This window comes from Anomalospiza imberbis, chromosome 7, assembly GCF_031753505.1.
Source record: "Anomalospiza imberbis isolate Cuckoo-Finch-1a 21T00152 chromosome 7, ASM3175350v1, whole genome shotgun sequence".
Lineage (NCBI taxonomy): Eukaryota > Metazoa > Chordata > Aves > Passeriformes > Viduidae > Anomalospiza > Anomalospiza imberbis.
In genome coordinates, this window is record NC_089687.1 from 14,279,523 (window position 1) to 14,291,671 (window position 12,149).

The 12,149-nt window shown below is 44.6% G+C and overlaps 1 protein-coding gene across 13 annotated transcripts in view; it reads right to left on the reverse strand.

Moving 5' to 3' along the window:
- Positions 1-12,149, reverse strand: part of BIN1 (bridging integrator 1) — a 93,299-nt gene that overhangs the window by 49,823 nt on the left and 31,327 nt on the right. For all 13 annotated transcript variants that reach the window (XM_068195465.1, XM_068195470.1, XM_068195462.1 and 10 more), the window contains exon 2: positions 4,775-4,855. In XM_068195465.1, coding sequence (XP_068051566.1) covers positions 4,775-4,855 — 81 coding nt within the window. The remainder of the gene's footprint in view (positions 1-4,774; positions 4,856-12,149) is intronic.

The window sequence follows — 12,149 nt, forward strand, 5'->3', positions numbered from 1 at the left end:
TGATTGCCCTAATCCTGCCACAGCAGCAAATGACCCAAGCCAAACTCAGAACTCTTCAAGTCTCAATACCCAGTTCCAGAGCCATGGAGACAAAAGTAACCTCTGAGCAGAAAACTGGCACCACAATTAAATGCCTAATCAATATTTTTTAGATAGATCACCTGAAAAACCTACATGTCAGGGCTGAAAACTGGAGCACTCAATTGCAGCAATGCAGAACCAGCTTTCTGGGCTCTCCAGGCATCCTCACCAGTATGTGCTGCTGCCTCCTGCACCTGGAGTGGTCTCAGTCACCTCTTGCTGATGTTCAGACTCAGCTGATCTCCGTCATTATGGAGTTACCTAAGTCTCTTAAAAGTACTGAGCCTGACAAAGAGAGTGAACAGACCTTAAAGCCTGTAAGATCTGCAAGCAGAAAGATTTTCAGTGAGAGACCTGTGTTGAGAGTTTTGCCTTGAATCCTGTTTTCCCAGCTCCCCTGGGTACCTGTGGTTCCTGTCCAGTTCCCTCTCTGGCATTTCTGTTTATTTTTTCTTGTCCACCAGTAAAGCAGCTCCCTTGGCACAAAGGCTTTTAAAAAATTATTTTAAACATTAATGCTTTCCCATAAAACTTTGGGTTAACTTTGAGATCATTGCTTTCTGTCTATGCATGCAGCACCTGCTTTCTTCGAGCAGCCTTCAGTGAGCTGTCAGGTACTGCCACAATTCTGCATAAATCAGAGAATCATTAAGGCTGGAAAAGACTTCCAAGATCCCCAAGGCCAAACTTTGATTAAATATCACCATGCCCACTAAACCAGTGCCACATCTATGTGTTTCCCCAATACTTTCAGGGGTGGCTTCTCTGGGGAGCCTGTTCCATGCTCTCTCCAAAATACCTCTCACAATGCAGCTAGACACTGTCAAGTACTATACAAACCAGAAACTTTCAACACTCTTAAGTGCACATTTAAAAGATGCTTCTTAAACTGAATGGTAAAAAATGTAGGGAAAAGAGTCAAACTGGAATTAGAAAGACAAATCCACTTCCCAGTTATCAAAGAGCTGAAGGGTGTGCAGAGGGAAGTTACAGAGGTATGGCTCAATATGAAGATGTTTAAACACACAAGTGTCATCTTGTTTGAGCAGATACTGCCACACTTGCAATCACAGTGCAATTCAAGCCCATGAGCCTGTAACACAACAAGGTATAACATGAAGGACAGATGGATATTTAAAAATAAAAATGCTATGCTTGGAAGGCTGGAAGACCTCTCTCTTCCCAAAGACTTAATGAACCACCTATTACTTACAGCTCTGTAAAAAAAGAAAAAAAAAAAGTAGCTTGATTCCTTTCTGTGCTTTCTTATCTTAAAACCAAGCCCTAGCTAAGTGTGTGATTTTCTGTAGAGCTGCTTCTTGGTAGTAGATAGGTTTCCTAAAACCCTTTTTCCCCATTCTTAAAAAAGAATTATTTCATCCTAATATTAGACTGCAATCCTTTTACATAACCTCTCTGGTTTTGCAGTTCTAGTGGGAAGAATTTTATTGTCAGCAGGGATGTTTGACATCTGAGGGAGCAGGAGGTAATGTCCTGTTCTGGATTAGATTAACGTAGGGCTGGAAGAGCAGACTGTATAATTACAGGGAGGGGAAGCACTGAAAAAACAGCTCCAGGTAAGCCCCCACTCAGCAAAACTTTAGAACTGTTAAGACAGAGCATGAACAACTGGTGGGAAGCTCCACCCTGGGGTACCACAGGGAGGCTGTTAAGCTTGTTTTGCCACATAGGGCTGAAATGGGAACTGCTTGGTATGAAGGGTTCTTGTCAGGGAAGAAACCCTCTCTGAGCTACTGACTGTAATGGGAACCCACTATGCAAGAGCCAAGGTGCAGTCCCCACTGCCTGCCCTGCAGCAGGGGCTGTGCCCAACACAGTGTGCTGCAGGCAGAGGTGGATGCAGCCTGTGCCACCCTCTCATGTGCTTGGCGTGGAAGGCTGTAAACCAGCCCAGAACTTCCACACAAGTGGCAGCTCATGAAGGTTATCAAAACCCAGCTGCTCTGCCAGGCAGAAACACACACGGTGCCAGGTGTAAGAGCTGCCACCAGCCTCACACTGTCTTCTCCAGTGAGTACTTCAGCACAGGGCAAGAGAAGCCAAAGCCTGGCACACCTCAGGCAGTGGCTGAGTTGCACCTTTACAGGAGGACTCTTGCTCCCAGGTCAGCAAGGACAGTATCTGGGACAGATCCTTGTGCCAGTGACTGAACACAAGTGACACTGGCAAAGGGAAGGGGGAGGGAACCTTCAAATGGCCATTTGGGAAGTTTAATAGCCAAAGAATCTCCATGAGGGAGTAATGAGGAGCAGTTCTGCTGGTTGTCAAGCCTCCAGGAGACACAGGCAAGCCCTGCACCTGCATGGCTGTGCCCAGCTCTTTTGCCACAAAGCAAATCTATCTGAGTCAAAAAGTTCATACCATTTAGGGACCTCAGACTGGTGCTCTTATATGAGCCTGATGGACAGAGAGTTAGGAAGTGCAATGCCCTCCCTTATGTACACTCAACCATTATTTGAGAGAACCACAAATACCTTGGTTGAAAATGATTGACCTGCACTCCATTCCTCAACAGACCACACACAGAAACGTGTCAAAGTGGTCCAACACAGTCATTAGAGTTAGAGAAGCCTCTAATCAGCCAGTGAACAAGGTCACTGCCTGCTCACACCCTAGCCAGCTCCACAAGAGAGCAGTGCTGGCTTGTCACCAGCCTGCAGCAAAAGGTCAGCTTTCCTCCAGGCTTCCATTCCCCACTGGAGCAGACTTTGTAATGAAGGGCCATAGAAACCTCAAAGATAACTATACTACACACACCTCATACATATAAAAATATAAAGAAGTGTGTATATATAGCCGATTTTTTATTCCCCTAGCCCTCAGCTCTGGATATCCTAAGAACCCAGCTAACTCACACTCATGGTCTGCCCCATAAAACAAGCATTGTCTACATTTATTTTAGTAATAGGGAAACTGAAGGCCTAAGCAAAATCAGCAGACCCCAAGCAGCAAATGCAGAGCAGCCTCCAGCTTCTTTGATTAATTATTTGGGGAATTTAGTTCATGGTCTGCTCCACAGGACAGGAAAAAAAATTCAGATGTAAGGGATACAAGATGCAGTGCTTCTTTAACAGGCTCCTCACTGCACCACTGGAACGCGTGGCTTTGGAAATTGAAAAAGCCAGCCCAGAGAGTCACATCTAGAAATCTGGATTTGAGGGTTTTTTTAATTTTTCATTTATAAAGGTTATTTCTTAATTGCTTAAAAATTATACCCAAAAAGTCACATGTGGTAATATCATGTTGTCAGAAAGCAGTTAGAATGTATTCTGCTGTGTACAAGAGAATATCATTGCTGGACATGCTACAGACTTGCTGCATGAACTTCTGGAGCAATAGCTACTATTGCTGCCAAGAGAACGAGCATTAGTGTCCAGGAATCTGCAATCAGCTCTGGTTACACATAAGTCAAAGCCAGACTGAAGGATTTTCATTGCATTCAGCTGTGGCAAATCCCTACTCAGCTGGTTTTGCGACACATAACCACATCTGCTGGGTCTCAACAGACATGATGCAGCTGCCACTAACAGCTCTACAAAAAGGTCCTAAATGTGTCAGGCCACAAAAGGGTAACAGATTTCTTCATACCACCTGAGCTATGCTGTGGCACACACTTCCTGCCACAAAACGGAAGCAATGACCCCTAACAACAAGCACCAGCAAAATCCACAAGGTAACTGGTTTTTTTCCCTTCTGGGAGGCTGAAGGCTCTAGATAAAAAGTAAAACAAAACACACCCAAGTTGAAGATGGAAACCTGCTGCTGTGGAAGTAGGAGGGTGGGGGGAAATTGCTACACTGTTAAAATATTTCTGTACACTAAAATCGTGGGGATGAGGCAGACACGCAGAAGAAGAATGACTCAGGCCTGACACAGTGATTGTGCAAGTATGGGGAGGAAGTCAGATTTAGGTTTTAGCCATGGAAGGATGTTCCCTTTTCACCATTTGCTTTCTTTGTCTCTTCTGCCCTACACTGTGCTTAGGAAACTGAAACTGCCGTGTTCCATTTTATTTTTGTATTTCTAATCTGTTTCCCAACCTATCCCTCGTTCAGGGATCCAATGTTGCTCTTATATCTCCACTTCCAGCACAGCAGCAAAAATTACATTACAAAGCAGCTGCTAACTGAAGAAAGCGTTCCACTTGAGCTATTCCTTTTTTAAAATTGGGTCTAGAACAAGTATTATTTTTACTGATCTCCTCACTCTCGTGACCAGTGACAGGACTAAGGAAACAGGATAAAGCTAAGGCAGGGAAGATTTAGGTTAGGTATCAAGAAAAGGGTTTTCACCCTAAGAGAGTCTGGGCACTGGGACAGGCTCCCCAGGGAAGTGTTCACAGCACCAAGCCTGACAGAGTTCAGGAAGTGTTTGGGTGATGCTCTCGGGCACAGGTGTGACTCCTGGGGTGTCCTGCACAGGGTCAGGACTTGGACTTAGGATCATGATGGGCCCCTTCCACCTCAGCACGCTCTATGATTGTCTCATTGATTCCATGAAAGGGGCCCTGGAAGTCAGTGTCATTTCTTGTAGGTCAGAAGTTATGAGTTATGGGTCACTTCAATAGGCCTGTGCCATTGTTTAATTTAATGGCCTTTAATTACATTGCAGCAGATGACTGGAGGCTAACACTGAAACCCAGGGTGCAATTACATATTGACAATTATCTTACCAGCTGTTTGTTGAAGTTTTGCACACACTGTTCAAACTGCTCATCTTTTGTTTCATCTGCTTTACCAAGCTTCTGAAGGACCTGGAGAGAGAGAGAAAAAAGCAGACTTCAAACATAGCTACAGCAAAGCAGAGAAAGAAACAGTTGCACATTTTTGGTCCTGAGGCCAAAGTTAAAAAGTCACCCTTATTCTTGCATTCAAGATTTTCAGAATATTTTTCCACACAGTCATAGCTTGAAAACAGGTTTACAGATGAGTCAGGAAGAACTTGAACCTCTTACATTCTGCTGTACTGAAGAGCATGACTGAGGCTTCTCTTTCACTGATCTAATGTTTTTTGCAGACAAGGCAACAGCAATCCAGATACCACCTGAACCAGCAAGACACAAACCACATCCCTAATATGCCTTGTGTTATGCAGTTACACTTTTCCTGATTTAACACTAGTGTGTAGTCCAGACAGGGTGGGGTTCTGCAACCAGAACAGCTGGATGGTCCTCAAACACAGAGAGCTGTACAGAGATTTCAAGGAGCAGGGGGTGGCTGGAGCAGTGCAAGTCCCACCTTCTTTCCACCTTTTCTCACTATGCACATGCTTGGCAAGTGCTGGCTGCTGAGAGCCACTGGGGACCTCACACCATTAATCTGTGTGACACTCAGTCCAAGTGTCACTTCTGAGAGTGTCAGCAGCCACCTCCCTGCACGGCACAGCTCCCCACAGCCTGTAAAAAAATCCTTATCAAACTACTTCTCTTATCACCCTTCTCTCTTAGTTCACTCTCCGTGCAGCTAAGTGGATTGCTCCCAGGCTCAGAACAAAACAGCATTTCATGTTCTGGACTGGCAGGTACATTCATCACAAGAAGTCTGGACAAACCTGTGGAGGAGAGCAGCAGCTATTTGCCATGCCCCAAGCAACTCCAGCCGCAGGGAGAATGGGATATACTCTGTAATTGGTTAAGGCCAGTTATATCATCTCTGAATGCAAACCAAAACCTAACCATGCCAAAAAAAAAAAAAAAAAAAAAAAAAAGCCAAAACAAAACACAACCCAAAAAAACAAGCCTTGTCTCACAGGGACAGTAAAATCAGAGAAAAGCCCAGCCCTCAGCCACGAGAGGTTTTGGTGAGCCAGAGGTGAGCTAGAAAGGGAACTGAGGGAGCACCTCAACAAGCAAGGCAGCCCTCTCTGGAAAGAGCACTTCAATTTGAAGTGACCTACAACAATAATTTAGTCCAACTGGCCATGCACCTACTGGCCCACTCTCATGTGGTTTTTTTTTACTGTTTTTTATATTTTATACTGTTGAGGTGGAGAACACCTGTTATGTCTATTTCACTAATCTCAGTTTCTCTCTCCCCCATACATGAATGGATATTCCCATCTCACCCCTGACTACAGAAACTGATTGTAGTGGAACATGGGATCAATCAGTGCAGTCATTCAGCATCCAGCTCCTAAATTTCTTTATTTCAGCTGGGATTAAATGTCTAGGAGGGAATCACTGGTTTTCATTCTCCCTCTGTTCAACAGCTTCTCTTCACCTCCAGAAATTCCTGAGGTATTCCAGTGTCAGCAAAAGGAGGGAAAGGGACACACAGACAAAGAGTGTCCTCTTTGTCACCAATAGTTGAATCAAAAACTACCACAATTCTAAGTACAACTTTCTACAGCTCAAATACCAGCAACAAACACTGCAGCCACAAATGCCTAATGTGCTTGGTAAATCTGTCTACACAGCAGGACAGAGACAGCATGAATATTCCCTTCATCCTCACAAACCCTTGGCACATAAGAGCTTGTTGGAGAGAGAAGAGGCAATGTTGTTTGTACTGGCAGAGTCCTGTACACCAGACACTGGTGTCTCCTGTGCCCATCCACTCTAGCAAAGGGGAGCACATCCCATGGCAACACTGCTGCTGAGGTCACACATTCCTCTGCCACGCCAGCAGGAGACAAGCATTCAGTATGGCCTCATCTTTCTCATCAAGTGGTATCTCCTTCAGATATTGTTCGGCTGCACTCCCCTAGGCTGTCAGATCTATGGAGCAGGGGTTTTCCACCTACTGGGTGACTTACTAGGTGTCCAAAGAGCAGGCACACCAATAGCACCTATCACTGATAACAATAAAGTATGCAAGCTGTAAATTCCAAAGAAGAATTACATTCTCACTCAATGTGCAGATCAATAGAATTACTGGAGATACATAGGAGATTTTTACAGGGCAATGCATCTATCTGGCTATTCAAATGATGTGATGCTTTCAGGCCTGGAGGGAAGGGAAGGAGGGCATTTAACTGGCAGGAATCTGGAGTATGTCACCAGGGTCAAAGATTTACAAGAGCCTCAGTGCTTCCTGGTGTAAAACACTGAGCAGCACTCACAGACTATTCATTATGGAGCCACATGCCTGCTTTCATCATATCCAAGGAGTTAATTTCCAGTTCTACTGCCCCTTGGGAAACTTGCACACTTAGTCTGGGATCATGTGGCCAGCTGGGAAAATCTTGTTCCACTGTGCTGAAGTGCTCTCCACAATCCCTGTAAAACACTGGGCACTGCAAAGGGCTCTAACTCCCAGCCTAGCTCTAAGGAAAAAGCTCCTGCTATAACAGGAAAGCTCAGGTGAGGAGCAGCTCTGTATGAGGAGGGAGGAAGTAAGAAGAAACCCTGCGTGATTCCACAGTGGTGACAAGGGATCGGTGAAACAGATGACTTGGGGATCCCTGCAGAGAAATTAAGCAAGGAAAACAAAATCAGGTACAAGAGAGAGCCTGTGAGAAGTGAATCCCTGGCTACAAAAAAAAAAAAAAAAAAAACACAAAAAAAAACCCAAAAAAAAAACAAAAACAAAAAAAAAACCTGTTCTTCCTTCCTACACTACTCCCTATGTGGTAGATGAAGGCTTGTGCCCCACGTTTACTGGCCCTTATGAGCAAGCCTCACCATACAATGACCCCCTTTTTTTACCTGCTGTGATGCAGCAGAGAGACAACAGCCCTGAGCTGCAGCAGGACAGTGCTTATCTCCTCATAATGCCCTCCCTCATAACAGATCTGCTCCACATGAACAGCCCAGAGGTCAAACCCCAAGTCATCTGAGCAGCACAGAGGACGGTGCCTCAATGCTGGCCCTCAAGCCTACTCCCAGCTCCCCCATCAAAGAGCTGTGCTGGCAAGTCATACTAACAAATCCCTCTGGACTCCCTGAACCAGGGAGGATGGAGTAGCTGGCCCTGGGTGTGCTGCTGACTGCAGACATGTCTGTGCTCACTGCTAATAACCCGTGAGCTCACAGGACAACTCCCCTCCCCAGGCTGGTACTGCCGTCATAGGTCAGGCTATTCCGGGTGAGCCGCGGCTGCTCCCTCCCTTCCCCTGCGACAGGTTTTAATCCTCCAGCTCGCTGCAAAGCCAGATAAAGTTCGGATGGAAACTTCAGGCTCTTTGATAGCTATTAATGGAGCAGATTTACCAGGGTAGGAGACAGGACTCCACCGCAGCTCCCAGATCTCAGGGCGGATCAGAGATGGTGTGATGTGTCAGCTGCTGTCTGGTGGCAAACCACACCAGAAGTGGGCATGGATCTGGCATTTAAAAGATTAAGCAGCAACCATGGCTAGGCTCCTTGGTCTGCCCTTGACCTCAGGAGTCCTGGCCCTGCATAAGGATAGGGACCATTTCAAGATGGTGCAAGATAGGGTGAAGGAGGGAATACTTTGTATGAATCCCACAGAACACCTTGTGAAACAGATTTCAGAAGTGGCTCTAGTGTTGCTGTGGGTTTCAGTCTTGATTTACTATGGCAGTAGTAAATTGGTTCACTATGATTTATTGATTTGCAGCCTTGATTTACTATGACAGGATGGAGCTGTCATCCCAGCCAGTGTTTTTGGCCTCAGGCACCAGGTATCTTTCCCAGTGTTTCTCAGAAACCAGGTCTCTTCTAATAATTATAGCTAGACCAGCAAATGTTTTGCATACACTAAGACTAGCAGTCACAGACCAGCTACTGTAGCATCTCCAAAGAGAGTCAAATTCAACCCATGGTGCCTCAGTTTTTCCTGCATTTGAATAAAAGCAACAAACAAGACAAGGAGACTCAGAGTTCAACCAAAGTCTCAAAAGCATTTTAAGAACCTAGAAGGCAAGATGCTATTAACAAATCAGTAAATAATCACATTCATATCACAGATGTGTTTGTAATCTGTTGCTGTGGGCAGAACCATCTGCAGTAAACTTGGAATTGTTACACTTCAAGAAGTAACACAGAAGAAGTAAAAGGAAAATATGAAAACCCTCATACCAGAGATGTGGCAGTTGCTAGCAATGGTCAGAAGTCAAGGCATAAAATGGCTTTAAGAACAGCAGCTATTCCTAGCAAATTTGAAAATTTGCTTTGAGCTATCCAAGTTGCAGGTTTTCCCCAAAGACCATTAGATTCACACAATGTCTGATCATTACCTAAATACCACAACTTTGTGGTATGATTTCTCCAAAACATATATATGATTTCTCCAAAGAAATCATCTTATCTGGCTGCAGTTTACCCTTTTTTTCCCAGGTTTGTACAGGTGGAAACATTCCTGAAGGACAAGCCCCCAGTGCTGATTAGCACAGGGTCTTCAGTGCTCTGCTTCAAGCCCTGGGGCAGGAAGGGGACAGAGATCTGGGCACCAGCCCTGTGACCACCAAATTCTGATACAGAGCAGCAATTCCCAGTAAGGACAAACACTTGCTGGCAGTGCAGCAGCTGTCAGCATCAAGAAGCAGTATCAGACCAACTCAAATGCAGTTCTGCCTTGTTCATAAAAGCAACTGCAACCACATTTATGCTTTCTAATAAAGAAATATATGCCAGCTGCTTAATGCAGCCAGAGTTCTCAGTCAGCACCTTCCCTCACTCCCTTTGAAATATCAATGCCACAACACAACAAAAGCCCTGAAACCCCAAATATTCTCCACAAACCCCATGTAGACTCATTATGTGAGCCAATAACCAAGTAAAAGTCTACCTTCCATGGCATATGGGTCACCCAGACCAAATACCAGTTTAGGGAATGCAAGTGATGAGCAGGAAGGCTATAAAATAAATGCATTTATTTTGTGGGTCTCAAACAAAGCTAAATCTGGCTCTGAAACATCTGAATTTAGAGCGGTCCAGCCCTGATGAAGGGGAAGTCATTAAGCCCACAGCCAGGGAACTTCAGCCCTACAAGTCCACATCTTACTCCCCCCTCACAGTATCAGAAAGGGGCTGCACTTACATCTTACTGACATGGGCCCACTGCCCCTAAATTACTCCATCTCCTGACCTCTCCACCCCTTATCAACAACACCTCTGACTGTTGCTGTGTCTGCCAGCTCCAGTGCATAATCTCCAAATACCAAGTGGGCACTGAGCCAGTAACTACTGTGACTAATTTTGAATTGCAATAAATTGGCATATATCAATGGGTCAACTAACAACAGAACAAACAGACCTTTGATCTCAGGCTGCTGCCTGTTATTCCGTGGAAGACATTCTACTCAGAAGAGGAAGAGAAGAAAATAGTGTCCAAGTCAGATGGAAAGCACAAAGCCACGTAACTGAATAAGGTACAAACAAAGGAAGTTTCATAAGCTTTTTTAAGCCTCATTTCTTCTGTGCCCAGATGCAATGTGACTTGTTCACTTAAGTAGATTTGTGCTCATGGAATACTTTGGTTATTGCATTCAGATTTGGGGAGAAAAGCATGAGCAGCAGTGGGAATCTACTCCCCCTCCAGCCCTCTCCAGGAGAAGGGCACGTCCTCCTGCCCTCCATGCCTGACTCCAGGCTGGTTTTGGGGACAGCCTGGCTTTCCTCATGCTACCCTGACACAATTAAGTCTTTCTTTCAAACAACTGGACAAAGGAAGATGGGGGTGGAGAGGAAGAAACTCCAAATATATTAATGCTTAATTTTAAATTGAGGAAATTATTCCCATAGCTGAGCAATCACCAAGGCCCTTGGATCACCGGAAGATGGGAAAGGGCAATGTCAAACTTGGCACAGACAGAGCAGTTCTTGTTTGTTTCTTACTTGCTAACAAGGTTCAATAGATCTCACAAAGACAGGACACTGCCTCTGCTACAGAGCTAAGTGTTGGGAAATTAGGGTCCAATACTGCATTTTGTTAGCGACTTCCCAAATGACCTGGAAAAGCCATGTCTAAGGTCACGTCCATCCAGCTGTAAGGAGGAGTGTTTGGTCAGCATGTCAGAGTCACCAAATTTATCTCTAGCATTTCCAGCTGGCAAATGGGAAAGAGGAACAGAGAGATGAGATGACCAGTTTTCAGTGCTCAGTTCAAGGCACTGCTTGATTTTTACAGATGTCCCTACAGTTTAACTATGTGAGAATTTACATGCTTAGAGCCATATTCTAAAACACAAATTACTAAAAAGACAATTTTCTGTACACACCCCCTAAAAATATGTTACCAATGAGGAATTTAAATCATTAGGGTAGATTGCATGAAAGTCCTTTGCTAATGAAAGACTTTAAGGCAAGCATCTCAATTGTGATTTAAGCCAGATTGATCTCACTCTACAAAGGGATCAGACCTTGTAAGGCCCTTCCAAAGCTATTCTTTCCCAAATCCAGAAGATGACAGCTTCAATGAAGGTCAATCACTTCATCTCCAAACAAATATCCTACTCAAAAAATCTCATTCCTTCTTCCATACAACATGAAGTGTAACGTAAACCCAAGTGTGACTACATACAAACAACATGCACAGCCAAAGAAACTGCATGTATGTGTCAAAGAATCATCATCTCCCCTAAATAGCACTATATTAAAAAATTTCTGTAAGAGCCAGTCATGCTGCATTGCCTTGAAGACTTATCTCAAGCATTTGCCTCTGACAGCTGTTAAACAGCAGCCTCACCATGACCTGCACCTTCAGGACACACCTCTCAAGTTTAACATGACTCAGTGTGGTCATATTGCAGTGTCTTTCATGCTTCATCCTCTTCTCTCACTCTGTAGTCAATATAGGAAAAAATCAAGTTCCAGTTTTCTCACTTAGAATTATTTCCTGGAAAACCTGCTTCCCCATAACAGACTCAAGAGAAAGTTCATGGCAACAAGTTTCACCAGGCTGAAGTCAGCATCTTAAAATACACAGGACATCGAGTGTGCTTAAGACCATAGGTGACCACAATGAGAAGAACCAGGTCTAACCCCAGTTTTTGGACATTCCTCCCACAACTACCTCCATGGGTTTAGTGGATCTCAGGCTGTTCCTGCACCTGGAGCTCAAGACACTGTCCTCCATGCTATTGTTGGAGAACTCCTGACCAACCTGGCTGGTCAAAATTGCTATATCCATAGGTAGAACCCTATG